Below are 22660 nucleotides of genomic sequence, written 5' to 3' on the forward strand. Positions count from 1 at the left end.
TATAGACTATGACAAGAAAATTGAATCCAATTTGGACAGTATGAAAAGGTGCTAGAGCAAGGTCAAAATCCCCATCCCAGTGCTCTGTCCTTTGCTCCCTTGCTTCTGACCTGACCCTCTGCATAGCTGAGACCCAGAGATGAGTGGGACGGACATAAGCCATCCAGACAGTCACTCTGCTTCATCAGCCTCTGTGCTGGTGGTTTGGTGCAGCACCTGGGTCTGGAGTGGAAGTAGCTGTTTTTGCTGAGTACTTTGGTTTTTTGGCCAAGTCCAAACCTTGTTCATCCAGAATACTGGAGCATTTCAGACACCTATTTAGGAAAACCAACCCCCACCCCTCTTCATTAACCTTCCCTCTTTCATTCATCTTCCCTAACTCATAAGTATTTAGCTGTCAGTGTGGGGAATTTGGCATTTCTGAAATGTTCTGGCACTGTAGGGCCTTAGAGAGTGCTCACAGCATTCTCACCTTGCCCTTCAGCTGACTGCTTTCAGCAAAGCTGCTGCCTGGTTTGAGTTGTCTCAGTAAGGAACTAGAGATGTCTCATGGTAGTATGCCCAGCGGAAATGTGCAGAGCATCTCTGCTCAGCTAAAGCATTTGGGCAGTTGGGCTTTAGCTGTGTTCAGGCTGAAGCAGACTCAGAATGGTTTTGGCTTTTGCTGCTGATCTTAGCCACGTTACAACCCAAGGGCATTCTTTTAATTTCAGTCCCATTAATATAGATTTTGGGGGACTCTGCAGAATCCAGCAGACTGCTGGTATGCAGCTCCCCTGGGCAAAGGCACAGGCCAAGGAACTTCAACCGCCCTTAAGGCATCCCTTCCTGGCTGTGCTGGTGGCCGTGGTGCTGTAGGCTTCCTTAGAAGCCCAGGTGACTCTCAGGGCTGCAGCCTCAGTGGTGCAAGGTGTGTATGTAGCAGTCTGCCTTCCAGAGTCGGGGCTCTCCCCAAAACCTGGACTCTCCTTGTTCACAAGGGTTTTTTCCTGCCTGTGGGGTGAGGGTTCTTAGAAAGGGCAGCCAGAGGCACTGCTGCAGTGCACTTTTGAGGCTCGCCAGGCACCTCTACCTGGGAATAGGCACCTGGTGGGGTGCAGGAGCTGCCTGCACTCAGGGAGCACCGCCAGCTGCTCCCCTTGGACACCTCCCCTTGGTTCTCACCCAAGGGGTCAGCCTTTCCCTTCCGTGGGTGCAATTCTTGCGTTGGGTTATGTGGCAGACGGAGGTAGACCTGCGGTGACCTGGCGGTAGAACTCTGCCCCCTACGTGGCAGAGTGGCGGGCAGGTGGCAGAGGGTGCGAGCAGGCGGGCAGCTGGCCCCGCACTTCTGCCAGGCCCTGCCGAAGGGAAGCGGCAGAGCACCCCTGCTCCTCTCCGTGGGGGTGTCGTGGTGTCGGGGACCTTTGTACCGGAGCGGTGCTCAGCGCCTCCCACTGCGCCCATGCTGCACCTGTCATGCCCTCAACCCTCTCTTCACACTCCGGCCGCCCGGCTCCCCCTTAACGATACCCACTGCTCCCCCCCCGGTGACGTGCGCGGCGGCGGGTGCGCGCTCCCAGCGCGTCGCGGCCCCGTGGGCGGGAGCGCGCGGCTCGTCGCCGCCGCCGGGCTGCCAGGCGCGGCGCGGCTCGGTACGGCTCGGCGCAGCCCGGCACGGCTCGGCGCAGCCCGGCACCGCCCGCCGAGCCCCCCGCCCGCTTCCCGCCCACCCCCGCGCCGCCATGGACGGGGGAGCCTTCGGAGCGGGGAAAGCCGGCGGCGCCTTCGACCCGCAGGCCTTCATCCGGCAGCCGCACACCATCCTGCGCCTCGTCTCCTGGGTAAGGTCCCGCCGCCACCGCGGGCTGCCGCCGCCACCGGCGAGGGGGGCGACCCGCCGGGCTGCGGGGAGGGGGAGCAGGTGGCCGGCACCGGCCTCAGCCTCCGCCGCTCTGCATATATGCATACATGTAATCGTTACGCTCTGTGCTTCATACCATCACATGTTATTCTGTGGTGTGTATTCTTACCCTGCCGTTCTACAGCGTATGTTCTGTATGTCTGTGTACGCCTGTGTCCCCACGTAGAGAGATGTCTGTGTCCATCGCTGTGTCCCCACGCGTACAGATCCGTGCAGATAATGATGTCTCTGTGCCTCCGTAAGCATTCATGGCTGCGTCTGTGTGTGCTCGGAGGTACGGATCTGTCTCTGGATTCATGCATCTCCATATGTGTCTGACTGCATCGGTACCTACATGTATGTGTGCACGCACAGGTGTGCAGCTGTATGCACATAGATAGGTTCTTGTGTATGGATACAGGGCCACGAGGGGCGAGAACAGGCTGGTTTGGGGTTTCTTCCCTGGGAAGGAAAGGGGTGAGCCCTACTGGACCTTGACCTCGTCTCCATCTCTGTTGGTTTGGGCATAGTGGTGGGGTCTTCTCTTCCACCTCATGCTTCTCCATGCCAGTGGGTTTATGGTGGGCATGGGGAGGCAGTATGGTGTGGGGTGATGGGAGGGGGCCTGGGGGTGACACTGCAACCCTGGCCTGGCTCCCCGGCAGGTTAGGGCTTCAGGGGGCACTGGGCTCTGCCTGATTTGGGGCAAGTTGTTGGGGGGGACTGTAGGGGGTTGCACATTGCTCTGTGTTTTAAACTCATCGTCTCACAACCCCCAGCCTCCTTTTCCTGTAATGTTTTCCTCTCTGTAATTTGTGGGGGAGGGGGCCGGAGGAATGGGAGGTCTAAGGGGGGGAGGGGGGGATGCGGTGTGCCAGGGGGAAAGTCTTCCTCTCTTCTCGTGACCGATCCCATGGCCACTGATCCCATGGCCGGCCGTGGGGCCGGCGCGTATGTACAAGAAGGTCATTCGGATTAAGGGAGCGAGAGCTGCAGCACTCAGCCGGCGGGGAAGAGATTGAGGTCTCAGCCAGGAGCGGAGAAGGGAGGGCAGGGACAGAGAGGAGGACACACATGCGCACCGGAGCTGGGGGGAGAGGCTTCAGGCTGGCTTTGGGAAAACAGCATAAAAATACCATAAAATAAAAGCAGTGCCAGGTGGGGGAAACGAGAGGGGAAAGGGAAGGTGGCTTGGCTTGCTGCTAATACTGGGGAGGCAGCCTTGTGCTCCCAGTCAGGTGGGTGGGTGATGTCCCCTCTGGGCAACATGACTCAGAGGGTGGACACAGAGCCCTAAGATAGATGAGGATGTGATTAATGCAGGCTGTCTGTCTGTCCATCCATCCGCCGGAGCTTGTTTATGGTACAGCACATCACGCCAGGAGCGGGCTGGCCCTGCTGGGTGAGGGGATACTTGTGTCCCTCGCTCCTGGGTGGGTGGAGCAGAGCCAGCCTGCATGTCCAGGGATGATGGACGTAATGTGACCTACAAAGGCTCTCCCCCTTGCTAATCTCTGTGGCAGAATTTCCTCTCTCTCCCTCTCAGTCTGGTGAGGGTTTTTCCCCCCCTTGATTTGAGCACTGTGGAATTTTGGCTTCTCAGAGATGTCAGGTGAAGGAGGGAGAAGAGGAAATATGTTTATTTTTTAATTAGGCACCTACTCTGCTTCAGAGTATCTCAGACACCATCAGCTCACTCACCAAGCTCAGCTCTGTGCCCCAAAGGGTTTCCCTAGGCAAGGAGCACTTCCCAGGGACTGGCATCTGCCTGGGACCCTGTGTTGTTTCCCCCTGCCCATCTGACCTTGAGAGAGGACATGACAGGATTTACTCCAGGCGTTTCACGCGGCTGTGGAAATTAAAGTCCTTTTGCAGGAGCTCCACGTCAGCAGTCCAGCAAGGAAGGCTGGCCTGGCTGTAGTGGTGCAAAGCTACTCATGCACCTCTTGTCTCCCAAAATATAAGTTCCTCCTGCTTTTTCACCTGCTTGGTCTTGCCTGCCCACCTAAGCATCTCTCCTGCAAAGCTGAGGGGTTACGAGCTCACCCTAGATACTCAGTTGTGGTTTTGGTCTTTTTTTAAACTTCAGATGAAGCCTGGTCCTCATGGGCATTGAAGTCCTATATCAGGCTGCCACAAGCACCAGACCTTTTAGACCCTCTTCCATAAATTGGTTGAGCTTTGCTGAAAACAATACTAGTTCATGGGGGGTTTGCCTTTTTCACTCTCTGGGAGAGGGTCCGGCCGCTCCAGCAGTCAGGGCCTTCCACTGTAAATCTATTCATGGATGAGGTTTTTTTCCATTTGCTTTTGTGTCCTTCAGTTATTGTTGCTCTTCCCTCCCTGGTGTTTTCCCCTGGGTGTATTTATAGACTAGGATCACATCTACACTCAGCCATTCTATCGCTAGGCTCTATGAACCAAACTCTTCTGGTGGTGAAGGGCTCTCTCTCTCCACGGTCTGTGTGAGATTCCCTCCTTTTACCTGGAATCCTGCATCCTCTGGAATCCTTTCACCACACACTGGAAGCACCTTGCCTGCTGTTGCCTGAGATCTTGTTTGCCTTCATCCTTCATGTGGTGTGGGTGGTCCGTTGTCTCCCCAGGGCAAGCTGGAGACTCCTTTAGGCACAGTTCCTGTGAAGAGCTTTCACTGAGAGCAGAAATTCTCGTGATTGCTTCCCCAGGCAGTGACCTTGTGCTCAGGTCATGCTGCCTCCTAAGCGGACTGTATGATGGCACAGAGGTGCATATGGCTTGTTACCAACAGGCAGCAAAACTGGCTCCTGACCAGGGAGTTTGCAGCCCAGTTGAGATGGTGGCAAATCTCCAGGGAGAGCTGCAGGATCAGAAGCAGATGGGGTGACCAAAGAGCATTTATGTTTCCCCTTGCTGAGGAGGAGATGGGATAGGTTTGACAAGGAGGATGCTAAACTATGGAAAGAGGTTAGCAATTCTGGAACATCTGTCCACTGCAAAAGTGTTGTGAGCCAGCTCAGGTTTCTTGGGTGCTTTGGAGGTCAAGCACAGCAGAGTAAGCAAACATCTCCCTACAGAAAGGGAGCAAGCGGGTGCTGGCAAGCAGTGGTGGTCCTGCAGAGCACCCATGGCAGGTTTGGATGCTCAGCCTCAGTGTGAGCCATTTCTCTGCTGCTGCCCCAGATACACTTGCCTTCATGAAACAGCACCTTGCAGCTCAGGGAGGCAGCCCTATGGAGCAGTCCTTCCTGAGCATCTCTGTTGTGTATGCCTCCAAGGACACCAGGATCTTGCAGTGAGGGAGCTTGTCCAGTCTGGCTGGACTGAGGCTTGCTCAGTGAAAGCAACGTGCTGCTGGAAGATCTCAGAGGTTCCCTCACCTCTCTGTGGGGAAAGGCAGAACAAGTCCCCGTTCCCAGCAGTGGTGAAAAGAAGACAAGCAACTTGCGCTGTTGCAATGGGTGGCTGGCATCTATTCCCAGACTGGTCTTTCAAGGCAGTGCTCCACATCATGCCACTTTGTTTGCCAACAGCTGTAACACAGAGGCCTGCTCTGCCCTCCATTAGATGGGGCATGGGTGGCTTTTTTTACCACCCTGTTTTTACCACCATGCTTTCAGCCTGCTTGGATGACCCAACAGCGGGAGCTAGTGGTGCTAGGTGACCCACAGTGAGCTGGAGCTGTGCTGCAGCCCAGGGCTACAGGCTCGTTCCTGAAATAAAGCAGGTGAGTGTGGGCGCATCCCTGCGTAATCCCCAGCGCTCGCCGCAGCCGGCGCGTGCAGGCTGGGAGGCTGCTTTGCGACCCGCGGGCGTTGGATGTGGCGCTGCCTCCATAAATAAGTAAAATGCTAATTGAAACAGGTTGTTCCAGGTGCTGCTGCCTGCTTGGAAACCTGCTTGCTGGAGAAGCTGAACTGCTGCTCAATGTGAAAGCCTATCAAGAGCGAAGTAACTCACTCTTTGGAAAAACGCCCAGCAAGGTGACTCGAGTGAGACTTGACTTTCCAGCCCTGGTTGCACAGGCAAAGCAGCCCATTAAAACTTGCCACACAGACTGAGGCACCAAATCTCTCTCTGAGGCCAAGGGCATTACCCCTCTGGAGGGAGGTTTGATGAAGAGAGGTGCTGCCTGCCCTCCATCACTGTTGCCATTGCCACCCTGTCCCCTGGCTGGTGGGAGCACCCAGATGTTTTGATCCGGGATAGGAAGCGCTGTCACTTGTCTGCAGGCATGGCATGGCCCAGGCATCTCTGGCTGAGCAGGCAAGGCAGGTGAAGAACAGAAACTGCATTCCCAGCCTTGCCATAACAGGCTGGTTCCTGCAAGCTGGAGGACTGCAGCAAGCCCCTGTCTTCTGCCTTGCTGGCAGTTCCTGGCTCATCACTCTCACACCCTGCTTGTTATGCCCTTTGCTTCTTACTCCATTCCGCCCTTCACTATCACCCATCATGGGCTTGCAGTGGCAGGTAAACTGAGCCTTAGAGCACAGGGGGCCATATTAGTCTGAAACCAGCTGCAACCTCCACCTTCTTTCTGTCCTGGCTAAATTTAGTTGAGGTGTTCCCTGTGTTCATTATCTATGGCTCATACTCTCTGCCTGTGCTCCTCCATGTGATTTTTGCCCCAGCCACCATGCTCACTGGCTGCATGCTTGCAAGATACATTGGTGCATGATAAAAGAAATATGACAGTTCAAAGCACATGCTTTGAGTCAAGCCCTAGGTACAGTTCTTTGTGGGATCTTCTTCCTTGGATCAGTTTCAAAAGGGTTTTCTGGGGATTGCTGTCACGAGGATTGGGTGAGAAGACAAGCAATAGGTGTGCAGGTCCACAAGGTGATTCAAACTTGGTTACAGCAGGTTGCATTCTTTCCAGCATAGCATTTCCAGGAAATATCTTGGAACAGGAACAAGTCTCTTGTTAATGGCATTTGCAGACAAAAATCTAAGAAATACCACATGGGGACCAAAGGCAGGCAGAAATAGGAGCAACAAAATAAGAATCATGTGTAACTCAAAAGTATTTAAAAACATGAGAGGCACATAGGTGAGTAGCAGAGAGACTGCACGGAGATGAGACGTGGCTAAGGCAAGCATTTGTGGTAAGAGAAGGCAGTGGAGAGGAGTGGTATGGCCATGAGGGGAGTAGGTGCAGGTGGCTGTGGCTGTGATCCTCCACCTAGGTTGGTACAACCAAGCCCAAGAGGGAGAGATGTGTTGCTAGAAAGAGCATCAAACTCTTCCTGATGGAAAAAGATGCAATGTTTGGGCAGTGATACTGCTGAGCAGCAACCTGACAACGTAGGGACCATCTGGAAAGCATCTAAGGACCTGGATACCACCATACAGGTGTGGGAAGTTGTCTCCAGGAGCAGTGGGACAGAAGATGCTGCTTAATGCATGAGACCTGTATGCGGGACTGGAAAATGCTTCCTGAAGTTGCTCTCTGGAGCACAGTTCCCTCTTACACTAGCGAGCATCTTCCCTCTGCCAAGCAATTGTTCTCTCCCTGGGGTGGCATGAACGCCTGCTCAGCCCAGGCCTGGCTGTCGTCGGGGGCTTCCTGGCTTCTGGCTCCCAGGGCACCCCTGCAGCACCTGGGACTTGGGATGCTGTGAAAGGGAAGATTGACCCAGACATGGGTCTGGTGGGAGGTGGAAGGGTTAATGTCTGGCCTGCCAGCTGCCATCCATGTGAGGAAAAAAAGCCTGCTGGCCAGGAAAGCCTGTCCCAGATCCCGTGGCAGGAATTAGGGATGTGGAACCTTTCTCCCCTCCATCACCTGCTCCAGCTCAGCCCTGGCTGGGCAGCTGGTGCCACGTGGCTACTGGCCAAGGGGCGGGAGCTGGGAGGGAGATGCTGGCATACCCATGATCTTCCCCCATCCCATGTTCAGGAGGATGAAATATGAATGGGTATGGGGAGGCTGTGCCCCTCCAGCACCCGCACAGGGCTCAGACATGCCACAGAGACCGTGGGCAGGAGTCGTTTGCTTCCTGCCGGGTGCCAGCTGGAGGGAATAAATAGAGGCCGCCCATTTTCAAGCTGCCAGGCCCATGTATATCCAAAGCTGCATATGTTTTCTTCAAAATTAACTAAATACAAGTAGATTTAATGATGATAGCAGTAATAATATTCCATGGCTGTGCAGGGCTCTCCAGAGCTTTACAGAGACTCCGTTTGCAAGTGGCTGAATGAAAATGAAAGCCAGATCATCTCTGCCAGTTTATTGTCTGCACTCCCCTCTGCTCTTGCTTTCTTTAAACAGATTTGTTCCTGGTCATTACCAGATCAGACACAGAGAAGATTGTTGCTTCATTCTGCCTGAGGTGGATTTGATCTGAAGTCCCATGAGGAATATTATGTCACCAAACTATTTTTTCCTCTGTAACAGAATTAAAAAGGAGTTTATGAGAGGGAGAGGAAACATGCAGTGTGACAGAGCCTGTGACCAGAAAGCACAGCAGCAAGCCTAAGCAGGCAGCTCAACAGTAATGCTCTTCAGCCTCATCCCTGCTGTGACCATGGTGGGGATCTCTGGGATGGAATGAGGAGGCAGCATAACAGACTCCTGGGATGAGATGCAGGAAAATCCTAGTGCACTGCTGGAGGCTGGTGGTGCTGTGCATCCATCACATGACGCTCAGGAGCGTCTGCTTCACGACTAGGGATGGGCAGCCTGGTGGAAAGCCTCACATGATGCTCAGGAGGTTTTGCCTGGCTTTCTACAGGGCTGAGCCTGCAGTGGGGAGGCAGGGAGGGACCTTGCCCTCTGGAAAAATCGGGTCACCCAGTTCAGTGAGAGAGGGGAAAAAAAAAGAAGTCTTCCATGGTGGGATGCAGCCTTTTGCTTGTTCTGCAGTTTTCTCACTACAGTGAGCCCTTAGTTGCTTGTAAGGGCCAGCACAAGCCCCTTGAGAAACAGGACAGGGAAAGTCTCAGCCTCTCCCCATCTCCTCCCCATTCATTTTGCCATGTCTTTAGCAAGTTGCCCTGTCTCTCTCAGCCTTGCAAAGTGCCTGACTTTGCTTGGTGTCTCAGAGTTCTTTGATGAAAACAGAAGTCTGGAGAAATCATTGCAACAACCTGTGTGGATATGAGGTTTAAGGAGCAGTGAAGTGGAGAAAAGCTGGGTCCCAGCAGCAATGCTGAGCTGGTCAGATCTTCTCCATATGCTGTTTTCTGTCCCTTTTCCCAAGCAAAGCTGCCTATATTACTGCTTATTAAATGCACCCCTCCAGGCAGGCCACGCGTCTGCTGAATTAACGTTGCTCTTGGACTCTTAACAAAATGCTCTCCACCTAAAAAAATGTAGTTGCTTCCAGTCCTGTTATCTGACTTGAGCAGCCTTGCTGGAGAAAGGAGGCCGCTCCAGGGCACAGAGCTGAGGCTGGCTGGTTTTTGTTGTGTGGTGTAGGAAAGCAGCTCCTTCTGTGGAGTGGAGGATGAGCTGTGTTTGGGAGCGACAGGATGCAGCGCTTTGTGCCTGCCTCCTGTCAGCCTTCGGACAAGTCACTTCCCTGTGCCTTGGTGCTCAGTGAGGGGAAGACTCCCATCATCTTCTCCTTGCCAGGACACGTATTTGGGAGCATTTTATTAGTGGCTATAGATGAGGCCTTGTGCAGTCAGGATTTAGAATATAGAATATAGAATATAGAATATACCAGGTTGGAAGAGACCTTCAAGATCATCGCGTCCAACTCTTCAACCAATCCAACCCACCTAAACAACTAAACCATGGCACCAAGCACCCCATCAAGTCTCCTCCTGAACACCTCCAATGATGGTGACTCCACCACCTCCCCAGGCAGCCCATTCCAATGGGCTCTCTGTATAGAACTTCTTCCTAACATCCAACCTAAACCTCCCCTGATGCAGCCTGAGACTGTGTCCTCTTGCTCTGGTGCTGGCTGCCTGGGAGAAGAGACCAACCTCTGCCTGTCTACAACCTCCCTTCAGGTAGTTGTAGAGAGTAATAAGGTCACCTCTGAGCCTCCTCTTCTCCAGGCTAAGCAATCCCAGCTCCCTCAGTCTTTCCTCATAGGGTTTGTGTTCCAAACCCCTCACCAGCTTCGTTGCCCTTCTCTGGACTTGTTCCAGCAAGTCAACCTCCTTCCTAAACTGAGGGGCCCAGAACTGGACACAGTACTCGAGGTGCGGCCTAACCAGTGCAGTGCACAGAGGCAGAATGTTACGCCAAACGGGGGTAGGAGGAACAAGCAGCTCTAACACGGAAGGGCAAGAGGCTTGTGCAGTGCTGCAGGTAGCTGGTGTTTCTCCAGAAGTGCTGCAGGTGTGCTGTGAAGCAGCACTTCAGTGCTTCATCCTCGCAAAATTGGTGCTCTGTTTATAGTCCAGGCAGATGTTCATCCTGTACCTGCTGCCTTGAGCATCCAAGGAGGTGCTTGCTCTTCCCAGGATGACCTGCTACGTCAGATAGATTCCACACACCCACCCCTTTATCAACAGGAAGCAGCTCCATGGATTGTGTGTCAGTTTCTCAGGAGGGCTGCTAGATCTGGGGTTCCATGAATTTTTTCTAGGAAATTGTTTGTCTGTGTGCCAGCTTCTAGGGACAAAACAGGCAATGCTGCCTGTCAGATCCCTCTCCTGCTGTCCAGCAATGCCTGTTGGTCTGAAACCTCTGGTTTAACCCTGCCAATTGTTGCCCACTTGGTGTTATCCAGTCCAGCTCAAGGCTTTTGTGCACAGCAGATCCGCATGGCTTTTTGCCATGCCAAGAGAGTGGTGGTAGGCTGGCAAAGGGAGCAAGCCCTTCCCACTACCACTGACTTTGCTCCCTTTTGGGAGCAGAGCATGGACCAGCGCTGATGCCAGCAGTGAGAAAAACACCAGGAGAAGGAGATCCCCCTTAAGCTACTGTGCTTCAGTCCATACAGAGCCTTCCTAAGGACAGAGTACTTTGGGATGGCAGTTTCAGGACACAGGAGATAAGCATCTGCAGTGATTAATTCTCCTCTTGAGTGAGAATACCCTTAGTGAAATCTCCCCAGAAAACTAAGATCATCTTAAATCAGATGCTTGCCAGTAAATCATACCTTGGGCACCTCCAGGCTGCTGGTATCTTGGCTGATCAAAGATGGATAAAGGAAGTTAGCAATGCTGCCTTTACCTGCAAATTAGGGAGAGGGAGATGTCCCTCTAGTCTGGTGACTCTGAGCTGTGCCTTTACAATGTGCCAGCATAATAAGGTATTGAAAAGCAAATGCAAAAAGGAATTATTCTGCTTCTTTCACTCACCCTCTTCTGGGCCAGCAGCAAACACAAAGATAAGAGCAGAGGGAAGATGTGTATCAGGACATGAGCAGAGTAAACAGAGGAGTCTCTGGGGAGAGGCCATTACAGAAGTTCATTCATCCCAAATGAGTAAGCAGGGGCTTGCAATGGGGCTGGTTGCAAGGTTTGACCTGACTCAGGGAATTGATCTTTTAGCAGCTTTGAGCCCTAAACCAAACGAGAACATCAGACTACGTCACTTTTGAGGCTGCTTCTCCCAGAGAGAAGACATGCTTTCTGTCTCATGCAGTAGGAAAAGGGGCACCCATTTTGTAATCCCAATATCCAGAGGTTGATACTTCAGGTGGCAGCATGGGTGCTGGTCACAGCCTTCACCGGGACATCACTTCAGGAGTCTGTCAGCTTCCTCTCAGATGTTGCTGCCAGTGGTGCTAGGGCAGACCTGCCAGCCCAGCCTGCGGGGAAGGTGTGCAAGACTTCCTACCGAAAGAGCCTGGCTGTAACTCTGTGCAGTTTTGCTGCTTTCCAAACCATTCAGGCTGAAATGCTGAAGATCAGAACCTTTGCTTCAGGCAGAAGAGCTTTCTATTTTATTTTCACAGGCAATTTCTGCAAAGTACAATCAATTTTGGTTTTCAAGAAGAAGGAGGAGGAGGAGAAATCAGTTATTACACTGCTAAGCTCTTGTGAACTTTCAGAGAACCCATCCAGTCCTCATACTTAGAAGCACTGGTTTCTTGCTTTTCCATTTTGGTCTAGTGTGTCAAAAATATGGCCAGTCTCAGCAACCCAAGTGTGACCCCATTATGAGCCTGGGAGTGAAAAAAATAACATCAAGGTTAGTGGATACTTGTTAGAGTTCAGCATCTAAAGAGTTGTCAGTGCTGACTATCTGCTCAATGGCTCTTGGGGACTGTGATTGAGGTTTTTCTTCTGGTTCTTGATGCCACAGGTCAAGCAGTAGAGTTTTGTGCTGTGGATCTCAGGCATCTGACCTGCCCAATGACAGATGGTGTACTGGGTTGGCAGTAACCAACAGTTAATTTCCTTGCACACAGAGCTGCTTCTCAGCTTTCTGGGTTGTCTGCCATCTCCTCTTCTGGTGCTTGGTAGTTTTAAGTTATACTGAAGCCTGTCTGACCTAGCAAACCCTCAGACCTACCTTCACTCCCTGCAGGAGACTTCACCACCTCATCTTCTTGTGTGCTACTTCTCCTTGGGCATTGGGTGGTGCTTCCAAAGGCGTCAGGCTGCTTCTGCACGGACAACTCCCAGCCTGGCAGAGTGCCCCAATGACATCCTAGTGCACGTCACGTGTGTTCACCCCATGCTTGCAGTCCCATTTCTGGTCTGCCTGGGGCCCTTGCAGGCAGCCTGTTCCTACTGAGGGTCTCGGGATGCCCTGCAAAGAAAAGTCTGCACGTGCTGCCTTAATCTTCCCTCCTCTTTCTCCTGTGGCTATGAGGGAAAGCCATTTATTTGAGCTGCAGGACTGGGGCCGCTGTAAATAGCTTCCTGCTTTGGTGAACCTGCTGTGTCAAAGAGGGACAGCTTTATGGCAGGCACTGAAGGCTAAACCTGTGAGTGAAGATTAGACTGGTGTCTGCGGATTACAGCCTTCCTACCTGGCCTCATCAGTAATTCTACTTGATTTAAAGTCACATGCAGGGGCAGTGGCATTGATGGACAGAGAGGACTCAGGGATGGCCCTGCCAAGTGGGATGTTGGGTTTGTGAAATCTGTGGGGAAGACTGGAGGGTGTCAGTGTACAGGTGAGTAGGCAGGATAGGAAGTGTCACGGGCTGGGCTGATGGAAAACTTTCAGAGAGAGGTGTGTGACGTGTGGGGAGGTGGGGAGAGCAGGAGCTGTGTGGAATGTAGCTTCAGAACAAGCAGGGCTGTGGATCGTGGGAGGGTGGATAGATAAAATTAGTGAACAAATGCGTGGTAGAAAAAAATGAATGCTTAGAAGGGAAAAGAGTGGGTGAGAGAATAAGTGCAGACTAAGAGGATTTCCACTACTTGGAGCCCTTGTGTGCAGGCACCAGCACCAAAACCATATCCCAATTTACACTCCATGTCACCTCCCTGTATGTCTGTGGGAAGCCACCCTTACTCCAGACTGCTGCTGCTTTACATCGCTTTAGATCAGATGGATAAAAAGGCTCAGTCTGAAAGTGTCCTATTTTAAGTTAATCCTCAGAAATAAAATGGAACCATCTCCTCAGCTGCAGCCCAGGCAAGGCAGACGGGCCTTGAGCTCAGCAGAGCAGAGAGGTCACCGGGGAAGGTGTCTGTTCCCTGCAGAGCTCTGCTCCCCTGTGCCGGTCCTCAGAGATGGGGCTCTCCCTGACGTGTCTCCTGCCTTCCTCCCCCCAGGTGTTCTCCATTGTGGTGTTTGGCTCCATTGTGAATGAAGGGTACGTGAACCGCTCAGACGAGGCCCAGGAGCACTGCATCTTCAACCGCAATCGCAACGCCTGCAACTACGGCATCACCGTGGGGGTCCTCGCCTTCCTCAGCTGCCTTCTGTACCTGGCTCTGGATGCCTACTTCCCGCAGATCAGCAGCGTCAAGGACCGCAAGAAGGCAGTGCTCTCGGACATCGGAGTCTCGGGTGAGCTTCCCGGCCCCTTGGCCACGGTGCCTCTCTCTTACACCGGCAAGGGGGAGGGAGGGAGTTCTGCTGCCTTGCTGGCAGAAGGCCTTTGGGCTCCTTACTCCCTCAGGCCTTCTCTGTCTTTGCTTTTCTTTCCCTTTGTCTTCTCATTCAACATACCTGATGCCTCTCCACTGTTCTCCACAGGCCTAGCTCAGGGACCCCTTTGAGATCAGCAGTCTTTGCCTCTCTGCATGCTTGTGCTTGCTTAGGCAAAGTGTTGGTGCCTCTGGAGATGGTACTCCCTTTTCAGCTCCAGGTGATTGAGCCTTAGATGTCTGAACATAAAAGAAAGTTGAGGCTTTCATATAGGCTGCCTAAACTAGTCCTTCTAGGTTACCTGGCATTCTGTATGTGAATTGCTGTGCAGGACTTCATCCAGACCCAAGGTTTATTCCAACTCGTAGTCAGATCTCTTCATGCCCAGTAGTGTGTTGAAGTGACAGAGAGAGTGGAGGTGCTTATGGACTTGCATGTTTAATGCCAGTCAGCAGCATCATGAGGTGCTTTGCTTTCATGCTTTGATCCTGAGTCATTCTCCTGTCTCACTCTAGCCATACAGACAAACTTCTCCACATCAGGGTTCCTCTAGACTTTGTCAAAGAGACCAGGAATGCAGTGAGGATAGGATCAGGTGCAGAATCTGAACTTTTTTGGGACTTCTGGCTTGCAAGTTTGTTCATGGTTAGCCCCTTGCCTAGCAGTCCTGTGTACAGCCAACAGGAGAAGGGGAAGGACAAGGACTGAGTTCTGTTTTGCTGCCACTTAAGAATGCCTATTTCCCTTGCTGCTGGGTATCTGGCTGCACCTGGCAAAGAGGGTGAGTCCCACTCCTCCTCACTATCTGCCAGTCTGGACTTAGGGCTCCCCTCTATGTCCTTTCTCAGGGGTGCAGCATGATAATGATCCTTCAGCACCTCTCCTCATTGTGCGTCCCTTACCCTGCACTGTCCTGAGCAAAAGCTGGTCCCTGCCCACTGCAGGCTGGCTGCATCCCTCTCTTCTGCAGCTCCCTTGCTCGTCCTTGCAGGACAGGGTTGTGAAGCAGTGGCTGTTTCAGTGAGCCCAGGTGATCACTCCTGTACTGGAAGCCCTTCAGGCTCCCTCCCAAGGCCAAATGCAAGTCCTGTGATCAATCCAAACACAAGCAAATGAACTCTCCTGAGGCACTTTCTGCAGGCACCTATTGTCACCTTGACAGCTTAGCTGTCAGCGAGCCTGCCAGCTCGCTTGGGCTTAGACAGACTGTGCAGACCTTGGCTCAGTCTGCAACACACTGGAGGGTCTCACAGGGTTGAAGCTTGCAGAGAAATGTGATGTGTTTATGTTCTGTTCACATATACCTTCTTCATGTCTCTCCCCTTCTTCTTTGGCATCCTGGTGGTGGTCCATCCCAGCCTTTTGGGCATTCCTCTGGTTCGTTGGCTTCTGCTTTCTGACCAACCAGTGGCAAGCTTCAAAAGAAGAGGACAACCCCATGAATGAGGGAGGGGATGCAGCCCGAGCAGCCATCACGTTCTCGTTCTTCTCCATCTTCACTTGGGTAAGTACAGCAGCCATTGATGTTGGGTCAAGTGTCCTCTGCACTGTATAAAGTTGTGGGGAATGGAAAGGGACTGGCTAAGAGTCATTCCCTTTGAGATGTCAGTTCACATGGCTTCTGAGGAGGAAAAGCAGGATGTGGTTAGGGGGTAAACCTGGGAAACCAAGACTCAAAGACTTCCATGGTCGAAGGCGCTAGAGCACAGCAGGAAAGTGTATCCTGTATCCCAGTGAAGAGTGTCCTTGGCAATCCTCTGATATGACCTTGGACAAGCCACGTCCCCAAGCATCATATTTCATGTGCATCAGAGTATTTTGACATCATTCTCACCTCACAGATGCTAAGCAAGAAGGGAGCTCCAGGCTGAGAGTTGCACCCACTCCCTCCCTGTTTTGCTTCTGTCATGTGAAATGTCGCAAGAGGCTGTGCCTGGTGTTCCTCTGAGCTCCCTGTCTACATCCATGAATGTAGCACTGCCTCACTGGGTCACTTCTTAGGAAGGTGATTGTGCTGTCTCTTAAGACTGCCCTTTCCCCAGCAGTTCCTTATTGCTAGTTTCCTGGAAAAAAATCACGTGGTGTGCAACATAAATATCCTCCACAGTTTCCTCTTGTCTTTAAAAACACCAAGCCTGAGTGGTGTTTGTCTGAAGTGACAGGGTAGTGCCAAGCAGGAAAGCATTTTAGCCCAGTCTAAGTCCTTGTGGCCTCCTCTCGCTACAGGCCTTAACGCTGGGCAGAGGCCACGTGGGAAGGGTGCTGTAAGACCACAAAGTTGTCAGAGAGGAAGAGAAGCTGCAAAGGGTTGTGCAGTCAGCACCCTTACCAAAGTGATACCAAGCAGGGACAAGGGATGGGAGCATGTGTGTCGCTGCCACAAGCTGTGTTCTGCACTTGAGTGCTGCCAAAAGCCCTTGGCACGCTCCAGCAGGAAGCGTGGCAGGGACTCCCTCAGGACCCTTTCTGAGCTACTACCACCTGGAGTGGTCCTCCCCGGTGCACAGGTTTACAAGTGGCTAAATAGACATCCTCTTCCCCTAATTGCTTGTGGGTTTTATTTCAACTGAATGCTTTGGGTTGTTCCTCCTCACTGACTCTCCTCCCCACGCCCCTCTCTCCTCACAGGGCTTCCTCACATTTCTGGCTTTCCGGAGACTCAGAGACATTACTTTTCAGGAAGAATACAACACCCTCTTCCCTAATTCCCCATCCTTGCTGCCTTAGTGCCCCTCACTGATGGAGGAATTTGGAGAAAGGGGTGGAGGGATGCAGCTGGAGGAGGTTACTGAGCAGATACGGTTCCAACTTCCTGACCATGAATGTGTGGTCACCATAGGGCACAGGGTGGGAAGGCATGGGCCACTGAACTCGAATGGAGTTGTCCACTGAAAGAGGGACCTCCCTCCAGAGAGTTGGAACTGGCAATTACTTCTCCTCCTCCTCTGCTCCTTTCTCTCCCTCACTCATACCCTAACTAATGTTGCATAACACCACTGTGCCTGTCTTTTGATGACTGCTCAGATCTAATACTTTCAGCCAGGAGATGCCCTCTGCCCCCTCTACTTTATCTCCTCCATTCCCTCCCCACCTTCATTCCCCAAAAAAACACTCTCTCCCTCACCTGCTAGACTGCAGGGGTGCTCTGTGACAAGCAACCACGCCTGTGGGGGTCCACGATGCTGAAACCTGTGCCTGGGCTCCTTCCGTCTACCAAAGGGTGTCCTGCCAGCAGTGCTTGGGGCAGGGGGCAGCAGTATGCTTGCTAACCATCTCCTAGTCTGGGAAGCAGCCACTTTGCCTCTTGCTGTTCCTTCCCAAGGTCTGTGCTACACCATGCAGATGTTCACCAGTGAATGGGCTGCAGGGGGTGACCACTACCTCGCTACTCTGGGTCAAATCCTGCTCTCCTTCCTGGCCTCTGAAGGCAAAATGTCTGCATACATCCAGCCTGGCAGGTGAACCTTCTGCAGTGTTGCTGAGGCATGTTGCCTGCTCAGGAGCAAGAGGGGCTGAATGGGATAACCATGTGCCAACTGAGCCTCTGCAACTTGTGCCACATCAGTGAAACCCCTCCACTGGGCAGGAGGTGCCCACATCCCAGAGACAGCAGGGAGCCCAGGCAGGCTGCAGCCAGCCAGCTGGTCTCGCAGCCACCTCCTCCCAGCCCTTCTTTCTCCTGGCAGGCTCACGCTCTCCGTGGGACAGCCTGAAGCTCCGAGCCCTCCAGGGGTGCTCCCGGGGCGGTGTGCCCGGCAGGCTTCGCGCACTAATCCGTAACCACTACTAACCCCACTCTTGTTTGTTTCTCTTTCCTCGGTGTGTTCCCCCTCTCTTCCTCCCCTCCCCTCTCTGCTTCCCATCTCTTCCCTCCACCTCCTCCCTTCAAGGTGGGCCAGGCATTCCTGGCGTATCAGCGTTTCAAGCTGGGTGCCGATTCAGCCCTCTTCTCCCAGGACTACATGGACCCAAGCCAGGACTCCGGCATGCCTTATGCTCCCTACACGAACGAGGAGGATGCTACAGATGCGGTGGGGACATACCAGCAGCCCCCTCCAGCAGATGCTTTTGACACCGAGACACAGGGGTACCAAACACAGAACTACTGAGCCACTGATACCCCTTTCCTTTCCCCTTTCCCTTCTGCCCCCCTTCCCACTGCCGGCAGGAAGCCAAGGCACAAAGCAGAGATGTGCGTAGTGACAAGAGGTGGCTCTCAGCTATGCTCCAGCCTTCTGGGTCATCTGTTTTTATTTATTGTTTTTAAAACAGGAAAGAAAAAAAAAGACAAAAGGTTTCTCCATCACCTCCTCCTTCTCCTCCCCAGAACCGCCTGTCAGAACCAAATTCTTCCAGTAGCTGTCACTGCTTTGTGACAGGAAGGTCCCCACTTCTCCCTTCTGCCTTGCTGTGGAGAGCAGAATCTGGGCAGTGGGCAGGAGAGGGACTATGGCATCAGCAGGGCAGGAGAGAGGGTGTTGGAGGCAGAAGAGAAGGAGTGAGAGGGACCAGGGACCTTCTTGGAAGAGACAGTGTCACTAAAGGCTGGAGTAGATGTGGGAGCATCCAAATTAAGCTGGAGAGTCTGGTGGCTGAGGGAGGGGGATGATGTTGGAGTCATCATGCAGGAGTGTGGGGGTAGAGCAGGGGCTATAGGAGAGTGAGAGTGGTGTCCCCCATGGAACAATATGGGGGCTTTTCCCTGCTACATGCTAGAGAAGGAAGGGTGCTTTATTTTTATAGGGTCTGGGGAGAAGTGCTATTGGGGGGGGCAGGGGGTGCACAAAGAGATAAAATGGGAAGGGAAGGAGGAAGATTTACAGGTACAGTCAAAAATCACAGGCATGTCTGTATTACAGCAGGAGACTCAGGAGAACAGAGGGACAGTGCTGTGGGAGTCACTCCTTCCTCAGTGCCCTTGGGTTGAGATGGAGGTGGTTCCTCTCATTTGTACGTCCTGCTCACCACTCTTCTCAGACTAGTGTTTGGTGAGGCAGGAAAAGAGCCATGGCCAGTCCCTGTCCCCAGGCACTCCTGGAGGGCCCTGACAGCCCTCATCCCCAGCTGGGCTGGGCCAAGGGGGAGAAGAGAGCTTTGCCATTTCACCCTGGGCAGGAGGAGAAGAAAGCCAGTTTTGCTCCTCAGGTCCTGCTGAAGCCTGCTCTGTTCCTCTGCTACCACAGTGTACAGTCTCTTGCTGACACCATCTTTGTGGCACACAGGAATGGAGCAGGACTCCTCCAGGACAGAAATCCTGCTGGAATGGCCAGCATTCATCTGGCTCTTGCACAGGGGTGCAACCAAGCAGGGAAGGATCCTGCCCTGTGTGGCTGTGCTTCACCTCCTGCTCAGACAAGGAGGAGGCCTTTGTGTGTAGAGAACTGGTTGAGGCCAGACTGAGCTCTCTCAGAACTGGTCTTAGTATACTTGCCATAGATTATACTATAGTGCATCTTCTGCAGCGCTTCAGACCCTGTCTGTCTTTAAAGCTTCACCTAGGTGGCAGTAGTGACTCTTAGATGGAGCTCATACAGGCATCATTTCACACGTCTCATGAGTTTGCTTTCCACAACTCTGGAAACACACTCTTGATTCCAGGATAGAAGCAATGTCTATGTGTGAAGACAGTCCCTAAAGGGAAATAATTCAGCAATAGCCACCTGGACAATTCTCTCCAGCACAGGTATCTGTGAGAGCACAAGAAGTGGGATATGTCTTGCAGCAGTGAGGATCTTCAGCCCTCCAGCAGGCAGCCACCCTGCTCCACACCACACTGGCCCCAGCAGCAGAAATCAGGAGCAGATCCTAAATCCATAGGTGCTTCACCTGAGCATCCAGGACCCTTAGGAGTCAGAAGGATGGGGGTCTGGCCTGTGGTTGTTTAGACATCTGACCTGGAGGACACCAAGGTTACAGTCCTCCTAGCTGATCCCTCTCCAGCTGCCCCACAGTGATGGAGAAGGGGTAGAAACTGTAGAGCTGCAGCCCACAAGGGAAGTGGGGCAGTTGTTCTCTGCTGTATATAGGCACCATTTCTGCCTGCTTCTACCAGCAGACTTGTGCTGTCAGTGGCTGTACCATGGATTGTCCTCCTCATGGCTTGCCCCACCTTGCTGGTGGCTAACCTCTGGCACATAACCCTTGCTCTGTGGCTGTGAATGAAAGCAATACTGTAAATAGGAGAGGTATTTTTTGGAGGGAAGCCCCTCAGGCTTCTTTTTCTGTGGGTTCAGCCTAATATTTAGGCTTGGGAGGGGATTACTTTATTGAGAAAGGTTTGTTATGACTGTGGCTGTGGGGGGAGCTCTCCTGCTGGGGAAGAGGCAAGAATGAATGACAAGGCAGAGGAGGAGAAATACTAGTACTCACCCAGACTCATCTGTGTCATCCTTCATGCTTTCATTTTGGGTGTATGGGGGGGGGACCAAGAGGAGGAGGAAGCTATAAATAACCAGCCCTCAGCACAAAAATATGTTGTATTTTATGGGAGGAACTGCACATGACCTGTTCCCTCTCCTTGATGCAGGGATGAGAGACCATCATATGTGGGTGGCCTGCCTGGGACTATGTTTTGGAGTGCAGTACAGGAGCATTTCACATGCCTCTTCTCCCACTTGAGTTACATGGATGGCTAAACACCATTTGGGGCTGACTAATGAGCAAGCTTGTCTTTATCCCCTTTGGCTTGCTTCTCTCATGTAACCAGTGGATGGGCTCCAGCAGGCTTCATGTAGGAATGAGCTTTTCTCTCAGAGCTGTACTGAGGTGTGGCAGGGGACACTACAAGAGTAGATACTTGGGCAGCTTCTTGTTCATGGCAAGAGACATATGTTCTTGGGCTGGCATGCTTTCAGGCTTTCAAGTGGAGGGCTGCCTGGGGCTGGGACTCTACTTGTTTGCATGTAGCTCTTTAAAATGCAATTTCCAGTGTCATGTTGCTGGTTCTGCAGCTGATGAGTGATAAGAACCTATTCAAAGGGTTGGTTGTCTTATCTTAGGCAATTCTGATAAGGTGCTGCCTATTTCTGGTGGTCAGACCTGAGCAGCTGGCTGGAACCTGTCCCTTTTAGATCCTAAACATGAGTGAGATCAGCCCCTCTAGGGATTAGGAGATCAGAGGGAAGGCTGTATAAGCAAAACGATAAGGCAGCTTTCTTCCCCCTCTGCCATTTGTCCGGATTACAGAGGATTACACATCCCCTGTTGGGAGTAGTGGCCCCTTGGTGTGTTTGTGTTCTTATCTTATGAAGCCCCCAAGTAAGGGACTGGTTGTGAAGTAGGGGCTGTAAAGGGCAAAGGGATGATGAACCCTTGCCCCAGTTCTACCTGTGGCTTCAGTCTCCCGACTTGTCCCCATCCCACTGTTCATCACTTCATCACACACCTTTTCCCTCCACATTATTCCTGGCAGTTCCCTCAGGGGAGGAGGCATCTTTGTCCCTGCACCCTTGCAAGCACTTGGGAGGGCCTGGGAAGGCACCGTTGTGGGGTGGTTTTCACAGGAGTCTCAGCTTCGGGCCCCAGAGCAGGTACAAGGCGAGGAGCCCAGCGAGGCCACCTCACGCAGCGAGTCCAAAACCATCCATTCAGACAACTCCCTGCTGCCTGTGTGGCACCTGGACCACCACCTGGGCTGCCCTGCCCCTTCCCCCGTGCCGCATTACTGCCTGTGTATAGTATATATATTATATATATATATTTAAAAGGATGTATAATATAAAGCTATACATATCTCCCTGTATCCGATGACTCACGGACGGCCTGCCGCATACAGGATCCCCTGAGTGGTCTTGTCTAAGCTCGAGTGTCCCTTCGCCCCTCCTCCCCCTCCACTCCTTTTCCCTCCACTCCTTTCCCCTCCACTCCTTCCCCTCCCTTGTCTGTTCCAGAATCCACCTACAGCGAACCCCGCCACCTTGGCACCTGTGTTTACAATGTCCTATATATTTGTGGTTAACAAAGTGAAGGTGGTAACTACTGGTGTCTCAATAAAGTTATGACGTTCAAAATAACCAAACTATATGGAAACAAACAAAACAAAAGTGGTCTGGATTTTCTTCTATGGGGTGGGGTTGGTTTTTTAGCTTGCTTGGTTGCAACAGTCTCAAGCCGCGCAGGGGGAAGTTTAGGCTCGATCTTAGGATCATAGAATTGTTAGGGTTGGAAGGGACCTCAAGGATCATCTAGTTCCAACCCCCCTGCCATGGGCAGGGACACCTCACACTAGATCAGGTTGCCCAGAGCCCCATTGAGCCTGGCCTTAAAAACATCCAGGGATGATGCTTCCACCACCTCCCTGGGCAACCTGTTCCAGTGTCTCACCAGCCTCATGGGGAAGAACTTCCTAATACCCAATCTGAATCTACTCACTTCTAGTTTTGCTCCATTCCCCCTAGACCTATCACTGCCTGACATCCTGAAAAGTCCCTCCCCAGCTTTCTTGTAGGCCCCCTTAAGATACTGGAAGGCCACCATGAGGTCTCAGAGCTTTCTCCTCACCAGACTGAGTAACCCAAACTCTCTCAGTCTGTCTCCATAGGAGAGGTGCTCCAACCCCCTGATCATCCTCATGGCCCTTCTTTGGACACGTTCATATCTTTCTTATAGTAGTGGCTCCAAAATAAGATACAAACCTATAGGAAAATAGACAGCTGCATTTCCACACCTGAGAAGTCAGATCTGTTTATTCCTTTGATGTGTGTTGTACCTCTCTTCATCTACATGTGACCATTGCTCAGGTGCCCAGTGTGGTACACACACACAATCAGATCCTGGGAAACAAGAGCTCTCGGGGTGCTGCCAGCAGTGGGTGTCAGTCATTGCTATCCCACCATTACAAG

At 52.4% G+C, this 22660-nt stretch overlaps 1 protein-coding gene across 2 annotated transcripts; it reads left to right on the forward strand.

Annotated features, from left to right (window-relative positions):
- The first annotated feature begins 1615 nt into the window (after positions 1 to 1615).
- SYNGR1 (synaptogyrin 1) lies at positions 1616 to 21872 on the forward strand. Of its 2 annotated transcripts, none has more exons than XM_068142475.1 (4): positions 1616 to 1823; positions 13502 to 13739; positions 15179 to 15324; positions 17711 to 21872. In XM_068142475.1, the coding sequence occupies exons 1-4, from the start codon at positions 1725 to 1727 to the stop codon at positions 17927 to 17929; spliced, it is 702 nt and encodes a 233-aa protein (XP_067998576.1). In that variant the 5' UTR covers positions 1616 to 1724; the 3' UTR covers positions 17930 to 21872. The 2 variants fall into 2 exon arrangements, with proteins under 2 accessions (XP_067998576.1, XP_067998577.1); XM_068142476.1 differs by having other exon boundaries at positions 16449 to 17803.
- Positions 21873 to 22660: the final 788 nt, after the last annotated feature.

Source organism: Melanerpes formicivorus, unplaced genomic scaffold (assembly GCF_026170545.1).
Source record: "Melanerpes formicivorus ecotype bairdi unplaced genomic scaffold, bMelFor1.0.p_v2 SCAF_8, whole genome shotgun sequence".
Classification (NCBI taxonomy): Eukaryota; Metazoa; Chordata; class Aves; order Piciformes; family Picidae; genus Melanerpes; species Melanerpes formicivorus.